Source organism: Pristiophorus japonicus, chromosome 19, assembly GCF_044704955.1.
Source record: "Pristiophorus japonicus isolate sPriJap1 chromosome 19, sPriJap1.hap1, whole genome shotgun sequence".
In the NCBI taxonomy this organism is placed as follows: domain Eukaryota; kingdom Metazoa; phylum Chordata; class Chondrichthyes; family Pristiophoridae; genus Pristiophorus; species Pristiophorus japonicus.
In genome coordinates, this window is record NC_091995.1 from 1,024,447 (window position 1) to 1,041,387 (window position 16,941).

The 16,941-nt window shown below is 50.5% G+C and overlaps 1 protein-coding gene across 3 annotated transcripts in view; it reads left to right on the forward strand.

The window, feature by feature from the left end:
- vps52 (VPS52 subunit of GARP complex) overlaps positions 1–16,941 on the forward strand; it is a 72,934-nt gene that overhangs the window by 43,122 nt on the left and 12,871 nt on the right. For all 3 annotated transcript variants that reach the window (XM_070861112.1, XM_070861111.1, XM_070861113.1), the window contains 6 exons: positions 305–438; positions 1,642–1,797; positions 6,105–6,223; positions 7,733–7,856; positions 10,931–11,026; positions 13,697–13,804. In XM_070861112.1, coding sequence (XP_070717213.1) covers positions 305–438; positions 1,642–1,797; positions 6,105–6,223; positions 7,733–7,856; positions 10,931–11,026; positions 13,697–13,804 — 737 coding nt within the window. The remainder of the gene's footprint in view (positions 1–304; positions 439–1,641; positions 1,798–6,104; positions 6,224–7,732; positions 7,857–10,930; positions 11,027–13,696; positions 13,805–16,941) is intronic.

Consider the following 16,941-nt stretch of genomic DNA (forward strand, 5'->3'; position numbering starts at 1 on the left):
TGTTGGAGCTGCGCTCATCTAGGTAAGTGCAGAGTATTCCTGACTTGTGCCTTGTCGATGGTGGAAAGATTTTGGGGAGTCAGGAGGTGAGGCACTCGCTGCAGAATGCACTCTGTGCATTGCCTTCATGGTCCAGGCCAGTCGCAAGTAAAATGCAGAAAGTTTGAACAGAAACACAAATGATTTTTTAAAAAAAAAACAAATTTCAAGCACCTGAGCCGTCTGATTTTAATTGCTGCATGGATAATTCGCAAGTAGACGGAGTACAGCTGGCTCAACAGTTTCTGCCCTTAACTTGCTCCACGCTTTTTCTCCAAACCATCGTTGAAAAACAGAAACACCATTTTCACCTTGGGGAACCGTGGTAATGTGATCTCCTCGGCAGAACTGGAAGCACCAATCATCGTTCCTCATGCAGCACAGAAAAACGACACTCGGGTAAGCACGACACTCTGATCATTACACCTGGGCAATTTGGGATGGATGCGAAAAGCCTCCAGTTTATTTGGGGCTGATACCCGCAGAGATAGGACGTTTTGCACTCCATCCGCAAACGCCTATTTTGCATTGCCTGATTTATGTGAACTTTGATTACATTTGGCAGGGGTCCAACTCCCTCCTTCACTTATTTGATGAAATGTCATTTTTAATCATCATTATAGGCAGTTCCCTCGGAATCGAGGAGAACTTGCTTCCACTCTTAAAATGAGTTCTTTGGCAGCTGAACAGTCCAATATGAGAATTATAGTCCCTGTCACAGGTGGGACAGACAGTGGTTGAGGGAAGGGGAGGGTGGGACTGGTTTGCCGCACGCTCCTTCCGCTGCCTGCGTTTGCTTTCTGCATGCTCTCGGCGACGAGACTCGAGGTGCTCAGCGCCCTCCCGGATGCACTTCCTCCACTTAGGGCGGTCTTTGGCCAGGGACTCCCAGGTGTCGGTGGGGATGTTGCACTTTATCAGGGAGGCTTTGAGGGTGTCCCTGTAACGTTTCCTCTGCCCACCTTTGGCTTGTTTGCTGTGAAGGAGTTCCGAGTAGAACGCTTGCTTTGGGAGTCTTGTGTCGGGGCATGTGGACAATGTGGCCTGCCCAGCGGAGCTGATCAAGTGTGGTCAGTGCTTCGATGCTGGGGTGTTGGCCTGGTCGAGGACGCTAATGTTGGTGCGTCTGTCCTCCCAGGGGATTTGTAGGATCTTGCGGAGACATCGTTCGTGGCATTTCTCCAGTGACTTGAGGTGTCTACTGTACATGGTCCATGTCTCTGAGCCATACAGGAGGGCGGGTATTACTACAGCCCTGGAGACCATGAGCTAGCATGTGGCGAATACTCCAGTCCCAGCCACCTGGGCTGGATTTGAACCCAGTTCTGAGGTGAAGGACTGTAATGCATATTATAGGATATAATGTTTCCCCTTCTATTTTGGATTTGAGAGAAAGCTGCCCATGAGGCAATATTGTAAAGTTCAAGACGTTTCTCCAATGTTCTGATTTACTGTATTACAAATGCCCCAAAATGCACGAAGTTGAATGATAGAATTTTTTTTAAACTTAGAGAGCATTGTGCATTGGTATAATTGAATTTATTGATCATTGGTTTCTCTATATTCTCTAATCGGTTGTTGCTCTGCCTTTCACACCCCCAGTATCCATTTGAGAGCCTGTTCCGCAGCCAGCACTACGCTCTTCTCGATAACAGCTGCCGCGAGTATCTCTTCCTCTGCGACTTCTTCATGGTTACCGCAAACTCCGCCCAGGATCTCTTCAATGCCATCATGGGGAAAACCCTCACTATGTTCTTGGTAATTTCAAGTTGATTGAACAGTTGCTTTGGGCTGGATTTTCCAGTCCTTTGCACCCCGGGTTTCATAAGATGATAAGAAATAGGAGCAGGAGTCGGCCATTTGGCCCCTCGAGCCTGTTCCACCATTCAGTAAGTTCATGGCTGATCTGATTTTGGCTTCAACTCCACTTCCCCGCCCGCTCCCCATAACCCTTGACTCCCCTATCATTCAAAAATCTGTCGATCTCCACCTTCAATATGACCCAGCCGCCAAACAGCTCTCTGGGGCAGAGAATTTCAAAGATTCACGACCCTCTGAGAGAAGAAATTCCTCCTCATCTCTGTTTTTAAATGGGTGGCCCCTTATTCTGAAACGATGCCCCCTAGTTCCAGATTCCCCCTCGAGGGGAAGCATCCTCTCTGCATCTACCTTGTTGAGCCCCCTCAGAATCTTATACGTTTCAGTAAGATCACCTCTCGGTCTTCTAAACTCCGGAGCAGCGTGGCGGGCAGCGTTCAGGTCTCATGCCTACGGCTGTGAGGAAGGTAAGTGCGAGTGTTTGTTCTTTCAATTTGTTTAGCGATTTGTGTTGTGGTGGCGTGGACAACGTTTTGGGAATGTTTCTGTGTGTTTTTTTAAAGTCCTGTTCCCCCCCCAGAGCCTCTCTTGGAGTGCACACGGCCCGGCACTTTATTTGCCGAGTTTCCCATCCTGGTGCCACAAAGTGTACAAAGCCTCCCTTCGCACTGCGCCCCCTGACACAGGGCCCAGATGTCGATACCCAAAACGCTAACTTTCCCGCCCCGCCGACAGAAAGAAGTCTAAAATCCAACCCACTGTCTGTGGTTAACGTGTGATTTTCCTTTAATCCTCCTCGTGCTTTTTAGTGTTATTGGGGTAAAAGGAAGTCTTCTCTTCCTCGAGGTGGACTCCCTGATAGAAGGAATCGACACCCGCCCATATCCCCGCCCATATGGCGACCACAGAATCACTCAGACTAAACCTCGGTTCAAACGGTTTTTATTCGAGCATGCAGGGGAAGGATCCAATGAACACTTCCCCGATCAGAGGTTTTACAATTACAGTTTTTCGAGGTGTACGCCCCTCTTACAGAACCACTGATTGGCCGACTGCTCAGACTGGCTCTGAATGGTTCCCCCCCTCACCTGTCCATCTCCCATCACATGTCACCCTCCCGGAATGTGTTGTTCAATGCTTTGCCTCAGTTCCTCATGACGTGTTGATTAACTTTGTTTCCAGGGTGATGCCTCCTTATCCCTCTCCCAAGGACTTGAGTCAAAACTACCAGTCACTTGTTCACAAACATTTGTGTCCTTAAGAACATAAGAAATAGGAGCAGGAGTAGGCCATACGGCCCCTCGAGCCTGCTCCGCCATTCAATAAGATCATGGCTGATCCGATCATGGGCTCAGGTCCACTTCCCCGCCCGCTCCCCATAACCCCTTATCCCCTTATCGTTTAAGGAGGTGTGATTTTCCTTTAATCCTCCTCAATATCTTCGTGCTTTTTAGTGTTGTTAGGGTAAAAAGACTTCTCTTCCTCGAAGTGGACTCCCTTGTTCTGCACTGAATGAGTGTTCGAAGGTTAATCCAACGGGTGGTTCATTAACCATCAGGCTTCGCAATTCCCCTCTTACTAGCCCAATGTAAGCGAGTGTATGAGCGTGCTTTACATACATAAGCGGATTATACATAACCGGTCAATGTTACAATCCATACCATAAGGCAGATGAACTCCTGATTCCTCAGGACCTCCGAATACTGATAAACCCTCTTAATCTGGACCATTTTAAGTGTCAGATCAAATCACTACCTTCAGTATCCCCATTCGTGGCCCACGGCCTGTCTCCACTCGAGTGACCGTTTCTTATCCCCTTACCGCGTTATTAAGTAGAGTCGTTGTATTTTACAGCAAATAGGCGGCCATTCGGCCCCTTGTGCCTGTGTTGGCTATCTGAAAGAGCTAATCAATTATTCCCCTTCCCCACAACCGTTCTAATTTAATTTCTTTCAAATATCTTTTCAAAAACCTATTGTGGATTCTGTTTCCACCCCGTTTCTGGTAAGTATTCCATGTTCCAACAGCCCGTTGCTCTTTCATAAGAATTAGGAACAGGAGTAGGCCATCTAGCCCCTCGAGCCTGCTCCGCCATTCAACAAGATCATGGCTGATCTGGCCGTGGACTCAGCTCCACTTACCCGCCCGCTCCCCGTAACCCTGAATTCCCTTATTGGTTAAAAATCTATCTATCTGTGACTTGAATACATTCAATGAGCTAGCCTCAACTGCTTCCTTGGGCAGAGAATTCCACAGATTCTTTCTGACCTCTTCCTTTCATCTTTTGGTGATAATAAATTTATGCCCCTCCCCTCCACCATTACTGACTCACCAACCAGTAGAAATAGTTTTTCCCATTTACCATGTCAAAACCCCTCGTAATTTTGAACGTCTCTATCACGGCTCCTCCAATTAAAAGAGCCTCCGTTTCTCTCGTCTCTCCTCACAACTGGAGACTCTCATCGTGATATCACTTAAGTGAATCTTCCCTGCGCCCTCTCCATGGCCCAGACAGCCTTCCTAAAATAAGGTGCCAAAAGCTATTAAAGACCTCAGGCTGGTATAAATTATTGTGTGATTGTGAAAGATGTTACTAGGAGTGCTGCCTGTCAATTGCAATTGTAGCGGGTTCTTGTACATGAAACACAAAAGGATAGTATGCAGGAATGCAGTGATCAGGAAGGCCAATGGAATCTTGGCCTTTATTGCAAGGGGGATGGAGTATAAAAGCAGGGAAGTCTTGCTACAGTTATACAGGGTATTGGTGAGGCCACACCTGGAGTACTGCGTGCAGTTTTGGGTTTCATATTTACGAAAGGATATACTTGCTTTGGAGGCAGTTCAGAGAAGGTTCACTCGGTAGATTCCGGAAATGAGGTGGTTGACTTATGAGGAAAGGTTGAGTAGGTTGGGCCTCTACTCATTGGAATTCAGAAGAATGAGAGGTGATCTTATCGAAACATATAAGATTATGAGGGGGCTTGACAAGGTGGATGCAGAGAGGATGTTTCCACTGATGGGGGAGACAAGAACTAGGGGGCATAATCTTAGAATAAGGGGCCGCCCATTTAAAACTGAGATGAAGAGGAATTTCTTCTCTCAGAGGGTTGTAAATCTGTGGAATTCGCTGCCTCAGAGAGCTGTGGAAGCCGGGTCATTGAATATATTTAAGACAGAGATAGGCAGTTTCTTAACTGATAAAGGGTTATGGGGAGCGGGCGGGGAAGTGGACCTGAGTCCATGATCGGATCAGCCATGATGGTATTAAATGGCGGAGCAGGCTCGAGGGGCCGAATGGCCGACTCCTGATCCTATTTCTTATGTTCTAATTAACATGTGACCATCTTTCACATAAATGAAGAGTATTTTTCTCTCCTTGGTTTCTCAACAGAACTGATTGGTCTCTTCAAACTCACAGTAATATCTACAAAGACATTTTTGTGCTTGTCACAGTGACTTTTCTGAGACCCACCAGTGGTGAGCAACCTCATCTGCCAGCTCACAGCAGAAAATGCCACCTCGGGTGCCATTCTCTGTACACTCTGGACAGTGAGCGTGATGTTTTGATGTGCACTGGCAGCGGGTGAGATTCCTCCGCGCATTGCAGTCAGAAAGTGACTCCCTCCCCTATTTGCTGCTGTCATCATCATAGGCAGTCCCTCGGAATCGAGGAAGACTTGCCTCCACTCTTAACATGAGTCCTAAAGTGGCTGAACAGTCCAATACGAGAACCACAGTCCCTGTCACAGGTGGGACAGACAGTGGTTGAGGGAAGGGGAGGGTGGGACTGGTTTGCCGCACGCTCCTTCCGCTGCCTGCGCTTGGTTTCTGCATGCTCTCGGCGATGAGACTCGAGGTGCTCAGCGCCCTCCCGGATGCACTTCCTCCACTTAGGGCGGACTGGTCTTTGGCCAGGGACTCCCAGGTGTCGGTGGGGATGTTGCACTTTATCAGGGAGGCTTTGAGGGTGTCCCTTGTAACGTTTCCTCTGCCCACCTTTGGCTCGTTTGCCGTGAAGGAGTTCCGAGTAGAGCGCTTGCTTTGGGAGTCTCGTGTCTGGCATGTGAACAATGTGGCCCTGCCCAGCGGAGCTGATCGAGTGTGGTCAGTACTTCGATGCTGGGGATGTTGGCCTGGTCGAGGACGCTAACGCTAACTATAATTTGCTGCTGTAAGAATTTGCAGAATGTACAAGCGCACTAATTTTATTACCATTTGTAAGAAATTGATGGTGTCTCCTATTTCAGAAACACATGGACACTTATGTTGCGGATTGCTTCGACAGCATTGCAGTCTTCCTCTCAATTCACATCATTCTCCGCTTCAAGACCATCATGGCAAAGAGAAACGTCCTGGCTGTTGATAAGTAAGTCAGTTGAAGGTTTGGGCTTTACACAGGAAGCTCTCTGATACACAATAAATCGCACTCTCCAAACCTGCAACAAACTGCATGTCTGGTTCAAAACATCATTTCCTTTTATGTTAAACCTTTCCTCCCTGCTGCTTCTCTCCCACCTTTTCAAAGCTTTCCTAAAGCCCATTTTTCTTCAACCAGTGTTTCTGTTGTCTCTCCTCATCCGTCTGCTGTTGCTCAGCTCCCCCAGAATCCTCTGTGAAGCTGCCGGGGTCATTCGTTGTGTTAAATGTACGTTATTGTCCGAACTTGCATCAAGTCCCGCTCACCCATCATTATCAGAGGCAGTCCCTCGAAACGAGGAAGACTTGCTTCCACGGCAGAAAAGGGATGAGTTCACAGGTGCCCCGATGAAGGACCCAATATTCCGGATCCTGAACTACATGTTGAAGGGTGGAAGATGCCTGTGCGTGGATTGTTTTAACCTGGGTTGCACACCAGCCACCACACGGGGCTTGACAGAGCGAGGTCTTGGTCCCGTGGCAAGGGTTAACCAGGACGGCTGGAGACCTGCTCTGCTGCACGGACCCAGTGCGCACACATATCGCAGTGTGGGCTGGGCCCGTGCTGCCCCTGGGCCCTCGGCTCTTCTGGGCCCCGAACACACGCCTCTCCTGGGGCCCCCGGTCACTTCCCTCTACAATCTCTCGGCGCTCCTTCGCCCCTCCTGCTGTGCCTGCCCGCACTGCACTCCGCGACCTGGCTTCGCAGCCGTCGCCCTCCTGCAGCAGCACGCTGCTCCCTCTGATGGCCCCGGCCTGCTGATGGTCTTGCAGGCCGGGACCACGCCGATTGCTACAAAAGCGGTTTCCTTTATCATCTACGCTATGGTTAAAGTGTAAATGCAGCCTAAACCTGGAGTTGGGGCTCAAACTGACACTGGAGCAAAGCTGAGTCCTGCTCTCTTGAAAATGTACCTGATTATTACTTGAATCTGTTTACGGCGTTCACTTCAGTGGCTCTCGCTCTCGTAATTTGTTCCATAAATTCATTTCCCTTTAATACTCTGGACTTCCCTCCCTAAACCTCTCCACCTCTCCATCTCCCTCTCCTCCTTTAAGGCCATCCTTAAAACCCAGCATCTTTGACCAAACTGCTAGCCACCCCAATAATATCTCATTTTGTGTCTCCTGTAACACCTTTCTACAGAAAAGGTGCTGTATAATTGAGTTGTTGTTTTCGATGAGAAGGTTCCTTTTATCGCCCCTTCTTATACCTAGTCTCATCATTTGTAACTTGTGGGGCCCTGGTATTTGAAGCCATTGGCATCTTGAAGCATTTGCCTGGATCAATATTGGTGATTCCTTTCATAATTTTGAAAACTTTATTATTGTTGTTTAGCAGCTGATATGACATTTTAAATACTAATGCATCCTATATACGTCTAACGCAAGAGTACTATGACCTTTTACCACGAAACGAGACCTAGATTTGGTGAATAATGGTGCGTGACCTTCTCAGGTACTGGGATACCCTGCTGGAAATCCTTTGGCCGAGGTTCGAATACATCCTGGAGTTAAACATTCAGAGCATCCGCAACACGGACCCCCAGAAACTGGGCGCGCTCGACACCCGCCCGCACTACGTAAGGAATTCAGTTACTGTGTGGGTTTTAGCGCAAAACCGCACCCTTCAAATTGTTGGTGGAGTGAAAATAATGGGGTAGAAATTGCGACGTCCCGTATGGAGTGTGTACGGACCCGGGGAGGCATCGGAAAAGCGGCTTTCAGTGCGCAATGCGCATGCGCTGAAAACCGGCTTTTCCGATGTGTCAAGCTGGACAGATCCTCCGCATCTCGGGAGCGAGGACATTCGGTTGGGCAAGATTGCGGGATCTACCCATATCTTGCCGGGCAAATGTCCTCAAAACTCTCGCGCCTGATAAAAGCAGGCGCATAGCCTACTGTTATAGGCGTAAGTGTTTTAAAGTGCACAGAAACATATTAAAATAAAGTTATAAAAACGTATTTTATTGTTTAAAAACCCTCCCCACTACAGTAAGTTTATTTTAAGGTATAATTTTTTAAAAATCGGGAAAATATATATTTTTTATGACATTAATCACTAATTTAAATGAATCTTAAATATGTAGTGTATATATTCTATTTTTATTAGTGTTTTGTGTGTTTTTGGGGGAGGGGGTTTCATTCATTCATAACGGGAACTCCAACTTACGGAGTTCCCATTATTATGAATGAGAAAATACTGTACCTGATTGGCTGCCCACAGCCATGTGACTCCAGCTCCAGCCCTGCGCATGTCCTGACGATCACGCGCTGTGATGCGCAGTCAGGGGGGGCCTGAGGACTGGGATCTCGCGCGAGGGCAGCAGGAACAGGTAGGTGCGCGTTTTTTTTCTCCAATCTAGTCGAGCGCCTGCGGGGAGGAGAAAGCGGGATTTCTGGGCCATTACAAGAGGAACCCAGTTCTGAGGGATGGGCTGAGTATTAACCTTTCACCCCTAGCTTTACATGGAGATTGTGAGGCTGAAGTTGCCCCTTCCGGTAAAAGGCCTCTAACTGCCGGAAAGCGGTGGGCATGGGGGCGGCGCGGAATGGCCGCCGACTCTCGCCGTAGGGTGGCCGCCAGTTTAGAAATTGCCCTTCTGCGGGAGCGGAGCGGTGTCCGGGAACGCCATGCCTGTTTTCCTGCCGTGGTGTGTACGCGCCAACCCTTGACCGACTGGCGGGGGGGACCCGCTCGCAAAATTGCCCCTTGGGAAATTTTCCCTTACCTGAAATTGTCCCACGGGTCCCCGCCGCCGGTCAGTGTCCCCCAACAGCTTGTTCTCTGTCGGTGCGTTCTCTGTAGCCCGGCGGCCCGGCCTCCCTTAACGGGGAGGGCACACTGCCGCAGCCGCCATGTTTTTTTTTTTGTTGGCCGACTGCCAACAGTTATGACCCCCGGGTTCGGCCGGGCCGCCAACACACAGCCTGGCGCACACACACACTGCCCCCCCCCCCCCCCCCCCCCCGCCCTTGGGTGCCAGGCCGCTGGGCCCGGCCAAAACCCTCCCTTGGTGGAACCGAACTTAAATGAATGCAGAGTTCTCAGCGGCTCTCCCCTTTAATTGAAGGGGTGAGACATTGTGACGTGCCCAGCGCGATGATGTCACCAGCTTGAGGACACGCCATCCGTCCTCCAGTCGCGCCCACCGCCGCGCCCACCGCCGCCCCCGTGATGATCCACTTCCGTCCCGCTGGAAAATAAACTCCGAGGAGCTGAGGTACGCCGGATAGGACACTTCCGTGCTCCCTGTTTCTCGCGGAGGACAGTCTCTACCCCCTATATTTACTGCACCACTGGATACTTTTGTGATGGAAGAACTTTGTGTTCTTCAAAGACGTTTCTTTAGGCACCCAACAGGCACGTTGTACTTGAGGTGTACTTCACCTTTGACAAGAGTCGTGCCCGCTATGTTCCTGGCCTGGACCATTTGTATAACTCTGGTCCCCCCCCCCCCCCCACTGGTAGGGCCTTGCACTGAGAGTGGGTGCTGGGGGCGGAGGGTTCAAGGGTAAGAAACAGGAATGTGGGTCCTGAAACTAGACCCCTGGCCACCGACATCTGGCTGTTACTGAAGAAGGCCATGAGGCCCGATGATGGTCTGAGTGTGGAGAAAGTGGGAATATTGGGCCTGAAATTCAGACCTCCCCGGGTCAGTACGGAGTTCCTACGGACCCGGGAAGGCATCGGAAATGCCGGTTTCTAGCGTGCAATGCGCATGCGCTGGAAACGGGAATTTTCGATCTGTCAAGCTTCTGGCTTGACCGATTGTAGCCAGATTGGGAGCGAGGACACTTGTAAGTGGAAATTTCCGTTATTTACCCTTACAAATGTCCTCAAAAATCTTGCACCTGAAAAAGCAGATGCATAGCCTACTTTTACAGGTGCAAGTGTTTTTAAAAAAACACAAAAACATATATAAGTAAAGTTTTTAAAACATATGTTATTTAAAACCCTCCCCACAATGGTAAGTTTATTTTTTTAAAAATCGGGAAATTATTTTTTTTTAAGACTTTAATAACTTTAATTTAAATGAAAATAGTGTAATTATTTTCTGGTTTTTTTATTAGTGTTTTGGGTGTTTGGGACTGTGTTTGGGGTATTTCGGGCTCTATCACAATCGTAGTAATAGGAGTTTAGGACCTTGCGGAACTCCTATTACTATGATACCTTACCTGATTGGCTGCCCAGAGCCATGTGACTCCAGCTCGAGGCCTGCGCACGCGTCAACGTGCACGCGCTGCGAGTCGCGGTCGATGGAGGCCTCAGCATCGGAAGGTCCAACATGGGCACCAGCTTAAGGTAGGTGCATATTTTTTCTCTCAAATGCCTGTGGGAAGGCCAAACCAGAATTTCAGGGCCATTAAGAGTGCCTTGAGTCCCCAGACTCCTGCAAACCCTCCTGTCCACAGGAGCCTTGATGCAAGCCCTAACTCCAGGTTTCTTCAGGCACCCCTCTGTTTGGCTGAAGGACCCGGAGGAAAGAGAGGCCGGGAACACCACCCCCTCTCACTTCATTACCATGCTTGAGTGTGACCTGCTCCATGGTGCACAAACTGCCGCTAGTAATTGAAACAGAACGGTCTCGAAGCCAATAAAATTCTGTCTTGGGATATCAGTCCTTTGTAATAACTGTTCATTTCACTGGTGCAGGTCACGAGGAGATACGCAGAGTTTTCTTCCGCCATCGTCAGCATCAATGATACTTATCCCAATGAGAAGACACACACCTTACTTGGTCAGCTACAGGTCAGTTGTACGTCTCGGGAACTACTTCCTCCTTGTGTTGAAATATAAATAGTTAGTATACAGGTACAGCAAGTGATCAAGAAGGTAACTGGAATGTTGGCCTTTATTGCAAGGGGGATAGAGTATAAAAGCAGGGAAGTCCTGCTACAACAGTACAGGGTATTGGTGAGGCCACACCTGGAATACTGCGTCTAGTTTTGGTCTTCGTATTTAAGGAGGGAAATACTTGCATTGGAGGCAGTTCAGCCAAGGTTCACGAGGTTCATTCCTGAGATGAAGGGATTGTCATATGAAGAAAGGTTGGGCCGATACTCATTGGAGTTTAGAAGAATGAGAGGCGATCTTATCGAAATGTACAAGACTCAGAGTAGGTGCAGGAGGATGTTTCCCCTCGTGGGGGAATCCAGAACGAGGGAGCATAGTTTCACAATAAGAAGGCCGTCCATTTAAAACTGAGATGAGGAGAAATTTCTTCTCTGAGGGTCATGAATCTGTGGAATTCTCTGCCCCAGAGAGCTGTGGAGGCTGGGTCATTGAATATATTTAAGGTGGAGATAAGATTTTGGAACGATAAGGGAGTCGAGGGTTATGGAGAGCGGGCAGGGAAGTGGAGCTGAGTCCATGATCGGATCAGCCATGATCGTATTAAATGGCGGAGTAGGCTTGAGGGGCCATATGGCCGACTCCTGCTCCTATTTCTTACATTCTTATGTCCAAACAGTTTGGGAGAAAGATGTTCTCCAGTCACTGTTTATGGCAAGATTGTGAACGAGGCAATATATGTGTTTATGATTTCGCTGTCAGTGGTGAGCAAAAGAAACCCTTTCTAAATATGTTCATGATGTCCCCATCATGTGTTTCTCTCCTGATTATATATTTCGCAATTACACTTGCTGGTTTAATGATTCACTGGAAACTGTTAATGTTAAGTGTCAGTTGTGGCTCAGTGGGTAGCTCTCTCGCCTCTGAGTCAGAAGGTTGTGGGTTCAAGTCCCACTCCAGGGACGTGAGCACATAAATCCAGGCTGACACTTCAGGGAAGGAGTGGCGCACTGTCGGAGGGCCAGTACTGAGGGAGTGCCGCACTGTCGGAGGGGCAGTACTGAGGGAGCGCCGCACTGTCGGAGGGGCAGTACTGAGGGAGCGCCGCACTGTCGGAGGGGCAGTACTGAGGGAGCGGCGCACTGTCGGAGGGGCAGTACTGAGGGAGTGCCGCACTGTCGGAGGGGCAGTACTGAGGGAGCGCCGCACTGTCGGAGGGGCAGTACTGAGGGAGTGCCGCACTGTCGGGGGTGCAGTACTGAGGGAGTGCCACACTGTCGGAGGGGCAGTACTGAGGGAGTGCCGCACTGTCGGAGGGCCAGTACTGAGGGAGTGTCGCACTGTCGGAGGGGCAGTACTGAGGGAGTACCGCACTGTCGGAGGGCCAGTACTGAGGGTGTACCGCACTGTCGGAGGGCCAGTACTGAGGGTGTCGCACTGTCGGAGGGGCAGTACTGAGGGAGTGCCGCACTGTCGGAGGGCCAGTACTGAGGGAGTGTCGCACTGTCGGAGGGGCAGTACTGAGGGAGTGCCGCACTGTCGGAGGGGCAGTACTGAGGGAGTGCTGCACTGCTGGAGGGGCAGTACTGAGGGAGCGCCGCACTGTCGGAGGGGCAGTACTGAGGGAGTGCCGCACTGTCGGAGGGGTGGTACTGAGGGAGCGCCTCACTGTCGGAGGTGCCATCTTTCGGATGAGACATTAAACCGAGGCCCCCGTCTGCTCTCTCAGGTGGAAGTAAAAGATCCCATGGCACTATTTTGAAGAAAAGCAGGGGAGTTATCCCCAGTGTCCTGGGGCCAATATTTATCCCGCAATCAACATAACACAGAAAAACAGATTATCTGGTCACGATCACATTGCAGTTTGTGGGAGCTTGCTGTGCACAATTTGGCTGCCGCGTTTCCCACAAAACAACAGTGACTACACTCCAAAAGTACTTCATTGTCTGTAAAGCCCTTTGAGACGTCCGGTGGTCGTGAAAGACGCTATATAAATGCAAGTCTGTTTAATTCTTCTTTTGGTTCCATTCCACACACCATGAGGTGGGGATCCGTTCCTTCAAAGATTTTTGGCCAAAATCATTTGCGTGTGTGAGTGTCTGCTTTTGAATTTTATCTCTAGAAATGAACCCCAGTCTTTTGTGCGTAAGAACATAAGAAATAGGAGCAGGAGTCGGCCATACGGCCCCTCGAGCCTGCTCCGCCATTTAATACCATCATGGCTGATCCGATCATGGACTCAGCTCCACTTCCCCGCCCACTCCCCATAACCCCTTATTCCGCATCTGTGTGCGCTCTCCAGAATATACAAGTCAAAGACTTTCTTTTGCTCATAATGGTTGGGACAAATCCCTGGGTTTTATACCAGGTTCAAACCTAGATTAGGAGATTATACTGGGACACAACCTACACCAGGTTTACTGCACAGACTCCATCGTCAGGCAACTCTGCACCATCTGACTGGCACGTGTTACGTGGAGTACAACTGAATGCTCACTGTTGCTGTTCTTGGGACTGTTACCACCCCAAGTGATTTGTGTTGAATTTTCCTGGCCCACGTGCATCATTTGCTGAGCCCTGCAGCATCCTCGTTGTAAAGTGTGGTGACGTGGAATGTTTCCTGCTCAGGTGGAGGTGGAGAATTTTGTCCTGCGTATGGCAGCAGAGTTTGCATCCCGGCGAGAGCAGCTCATCTTCCTCATCAACAACTACGACATGATGTTGGGCGTTTTAATGGTGAGTGTCTCTTTTTGCTTCAGTTTCTAGACTTGACTATTCCAGCGCACTCCTGGCTGGCCTCCCACATTCTACCCTCCGTACACTCGAGGTGACCCAAAACTCAGCTGCCCCGTGTCCTAACTCGCACCGAGTCTCGCTCACCCATCACCCCCTGTGCTCACTGCCCCGTGTCCTAACTCGCACCCAGTCCCACTCACCCATCACCCCCTGTGCTCACTGTCCCGTGTCCTAACTCGCACCGAGTCTCGCTCACCCATCACCCCCTGTGCTCACTGACCCCGTGTCCTAACTCACCCAGTCCCACTCACACATCACCCCCTGTGCTCACTGTCCCGTGTCCTAACTCACACCCAGTCCCACTCACCCATCACCCCCTGTGCTCACTGTCCCGTGTCCTAACTCGCACCGAGTCTCGCTCACCCATCACCCCCTGTGCTCACTGCCCCGTGTCCTAACTCGCACCGAGTCCCGCACACCCATCACCCCCTGTGCTCACTGCCCCGTGTCCTAACTCACCCAGTCCCACTCACCCATCACCCCCTGTGCTCACTGCCCCGTGTCCTAACTCGCACCCAGTCCTGCTCACCCATCACCCCCTGTGCTCACTGCCCCGTGTCCTAACTCGCACAGAGTATCGCTCACCCATCACCCCCTGTGCTCACTGCCCCGTGTCCTAACTCACCCAGTCCCACTCACCCATCACCCCCTGTGCTCACTGCCCCCGTGTCCTAACTCACACCCAGTCCCACTCACCCATCACCCCCTGTGCTCACTGTCCCGTGTCCTAACTCGCACCGAGTCTCGCTCACCCATCACCCCCTGTGCTCACTGCCCCGTGTCCTAACTCGCACCGAGTCCCACTCACCCATCACCCCCTGTGCTCACTGCCCCGTGTCCTAACTCGCACCCAGTCCCACTCACCCATCACCCCCTGTGCTCACGGCCCTGTGTCCTAACTCGCACCCAGTCCTGCTCACCCATCACCCCCTGTGCTCATTGCCCCGTGTCCTAACTCGCACAGAGTATCGCTCACCCATCACCCCCTGTGCTCACTGCCCCGTGTCCTAACTCACCCAGTCCCACTCACCCATCACCCCCTGTGCTCACTGCCCCGTGTCCTAACTCGCACCCAGTCCTGCTCACCCATCACCCCCTGTGCTCACTGCCCCGTGTCCTAACTCGCACAGAGTATTGCTCACCCATCACCCCCTGTGCTCACTGCCCCGTGTCCTAACTCACACAGAGTCCCGCTCACCCATCACCCCCTGTGCTCACTGCCCCCGTGTTCTAACTCGCAACGAGTCCCATTCACCCATCACCCTCTGTGCTCACTGTCCCGTATCCTAACTCACACCCAGTCCCACTCACCCATCATCCCCTGTGCTCACTGCCCCCGTGTCCTAACTCGGACCAAGTCCCGCTCACCCATCACCCCCTGTGCTCGCTGACCTACATTGGCTCCCGGTTAAGCAACACCTCAATTTCAAAATTCTCATCCTTGTTTACAAATCCCTCCATGGCCCTCGCCCCTCCCTATCTCTGTAATCTCCTCCAGCCCCACAACCCCCCGAGATGTCTGCACTCCTCTAATTCTGCCCTCCTGACCATCCCTGACTATAATCGCTCCACCATCGGTGGCCGTGCCTTCAGCTGCCTGGGCCCCAAGCTCTGGAACTCCCTCCCTAAGCCTCTCCGCCTCTCCACCTCACTTTCCTCCTTCAAGACGTTCCTTAAAACCTCCCTCTTTGATCAAACTTTTGGTCATCTGCCCTAATTTCCACTTATGTGGCTCGGTGTCAATTTTTTTAGCTCATAATCACAGGCAGATCTGAGGGAGGAAGGGAAGGTGCAGGGGGAGCCTAGAAACATAGAAATTTACATCGCAGAAGGAGGCCATTCCGGCCCATCGTGTCCGTGCCGGCCGACAAAGAGCCGCTCGGCCCTCGGTCAGCAGCCCTGAAGGTTACATATAAACCATCGAACAATGACGGAAAGGCAAAGAGCACCCAGCCCAACCAGTCCGCCTCACACAACTGCGACATCCCTTATACTGAAACATTCTACACTCCACCCCAACCGGAGCCATGTGATCTCCTGGGAGAGGCAAAAACCAGATTAAAAACCCAGGCCAATTTAGCGAGAAAAAATCTGGGAAAATTCCCCTCTGACTCTGATCACCCTGGCCGTATTCGATTCCCTGCAGTACTTACGATCGTGTCTGTGCCGGCCAACAAGAGGTTATCCAGTCTAATCCCACTTACCAGCTCTAGGTCTGTAACCCTGCAGGTTACCGCACTTTTAGTGCCCATCCAAACACCTTTTTAAATTGGTGAGGGTTTCTGCATCCACCACTCTTCCAGGCAGCGAGTTCCAGATCCCCACAACCCTCTGCGTAAAGAAACCCCCCCCTCAAATCGCCTCTAAACCTTCCACCACCCACTTTAAAACTATACCCCCTCGTTATTGACCCCTCCACCAAGGGAAATAGGCCCTTATTATCCACTACATCCAGGACCCTTAAAATGTTATGCACCTCAATGAGGTCTCCCCTCAGCCTGCTCTGTTCCAAGCAGAACAAACCCAGCCTATCCAATCTGTCTTCATAGCTAAGATTCTCCATTCCAGGCAGAATCCTGGTAAATCTCCTCTGCACCCTCTCCAGTGCAATCACGTCCTTCCTATAATAGGGCGACCAGAACTGCACGCAGTACTCCAGCTGTGGCCTAACCAGAGTATTATACAATTTAAGCATAACCTCCCTGCTCTTATATTCCATGCCTCGGCCAATAAAGGCAAGCATTCCGTATGCCTTCTTAACCACCTTATCCACCTGGCCTGCTACTTTCAGGGATCTGTGGACAAGCACTCCAAGGTCCCTTTGTTCATTTGCACTTCAAAATGGCCTACCGCTTAATGTGTATACCCTTTCCTTATTAGCCCTCCCAAAGTGCATTACCTCACACCTCCGAATTAAATTCCATTTGCCACTGCTCTGCCCACCTGACCAGTAGATTGATATCCTCCTGCAGCCCATGACTTTCCTCTTCATTATCAACCACACGGTCAATTTTAGTGTCGTCTGCAAACTTCTTAATCATACTCCCTATATTCACATCATTGATGCATACCACAAA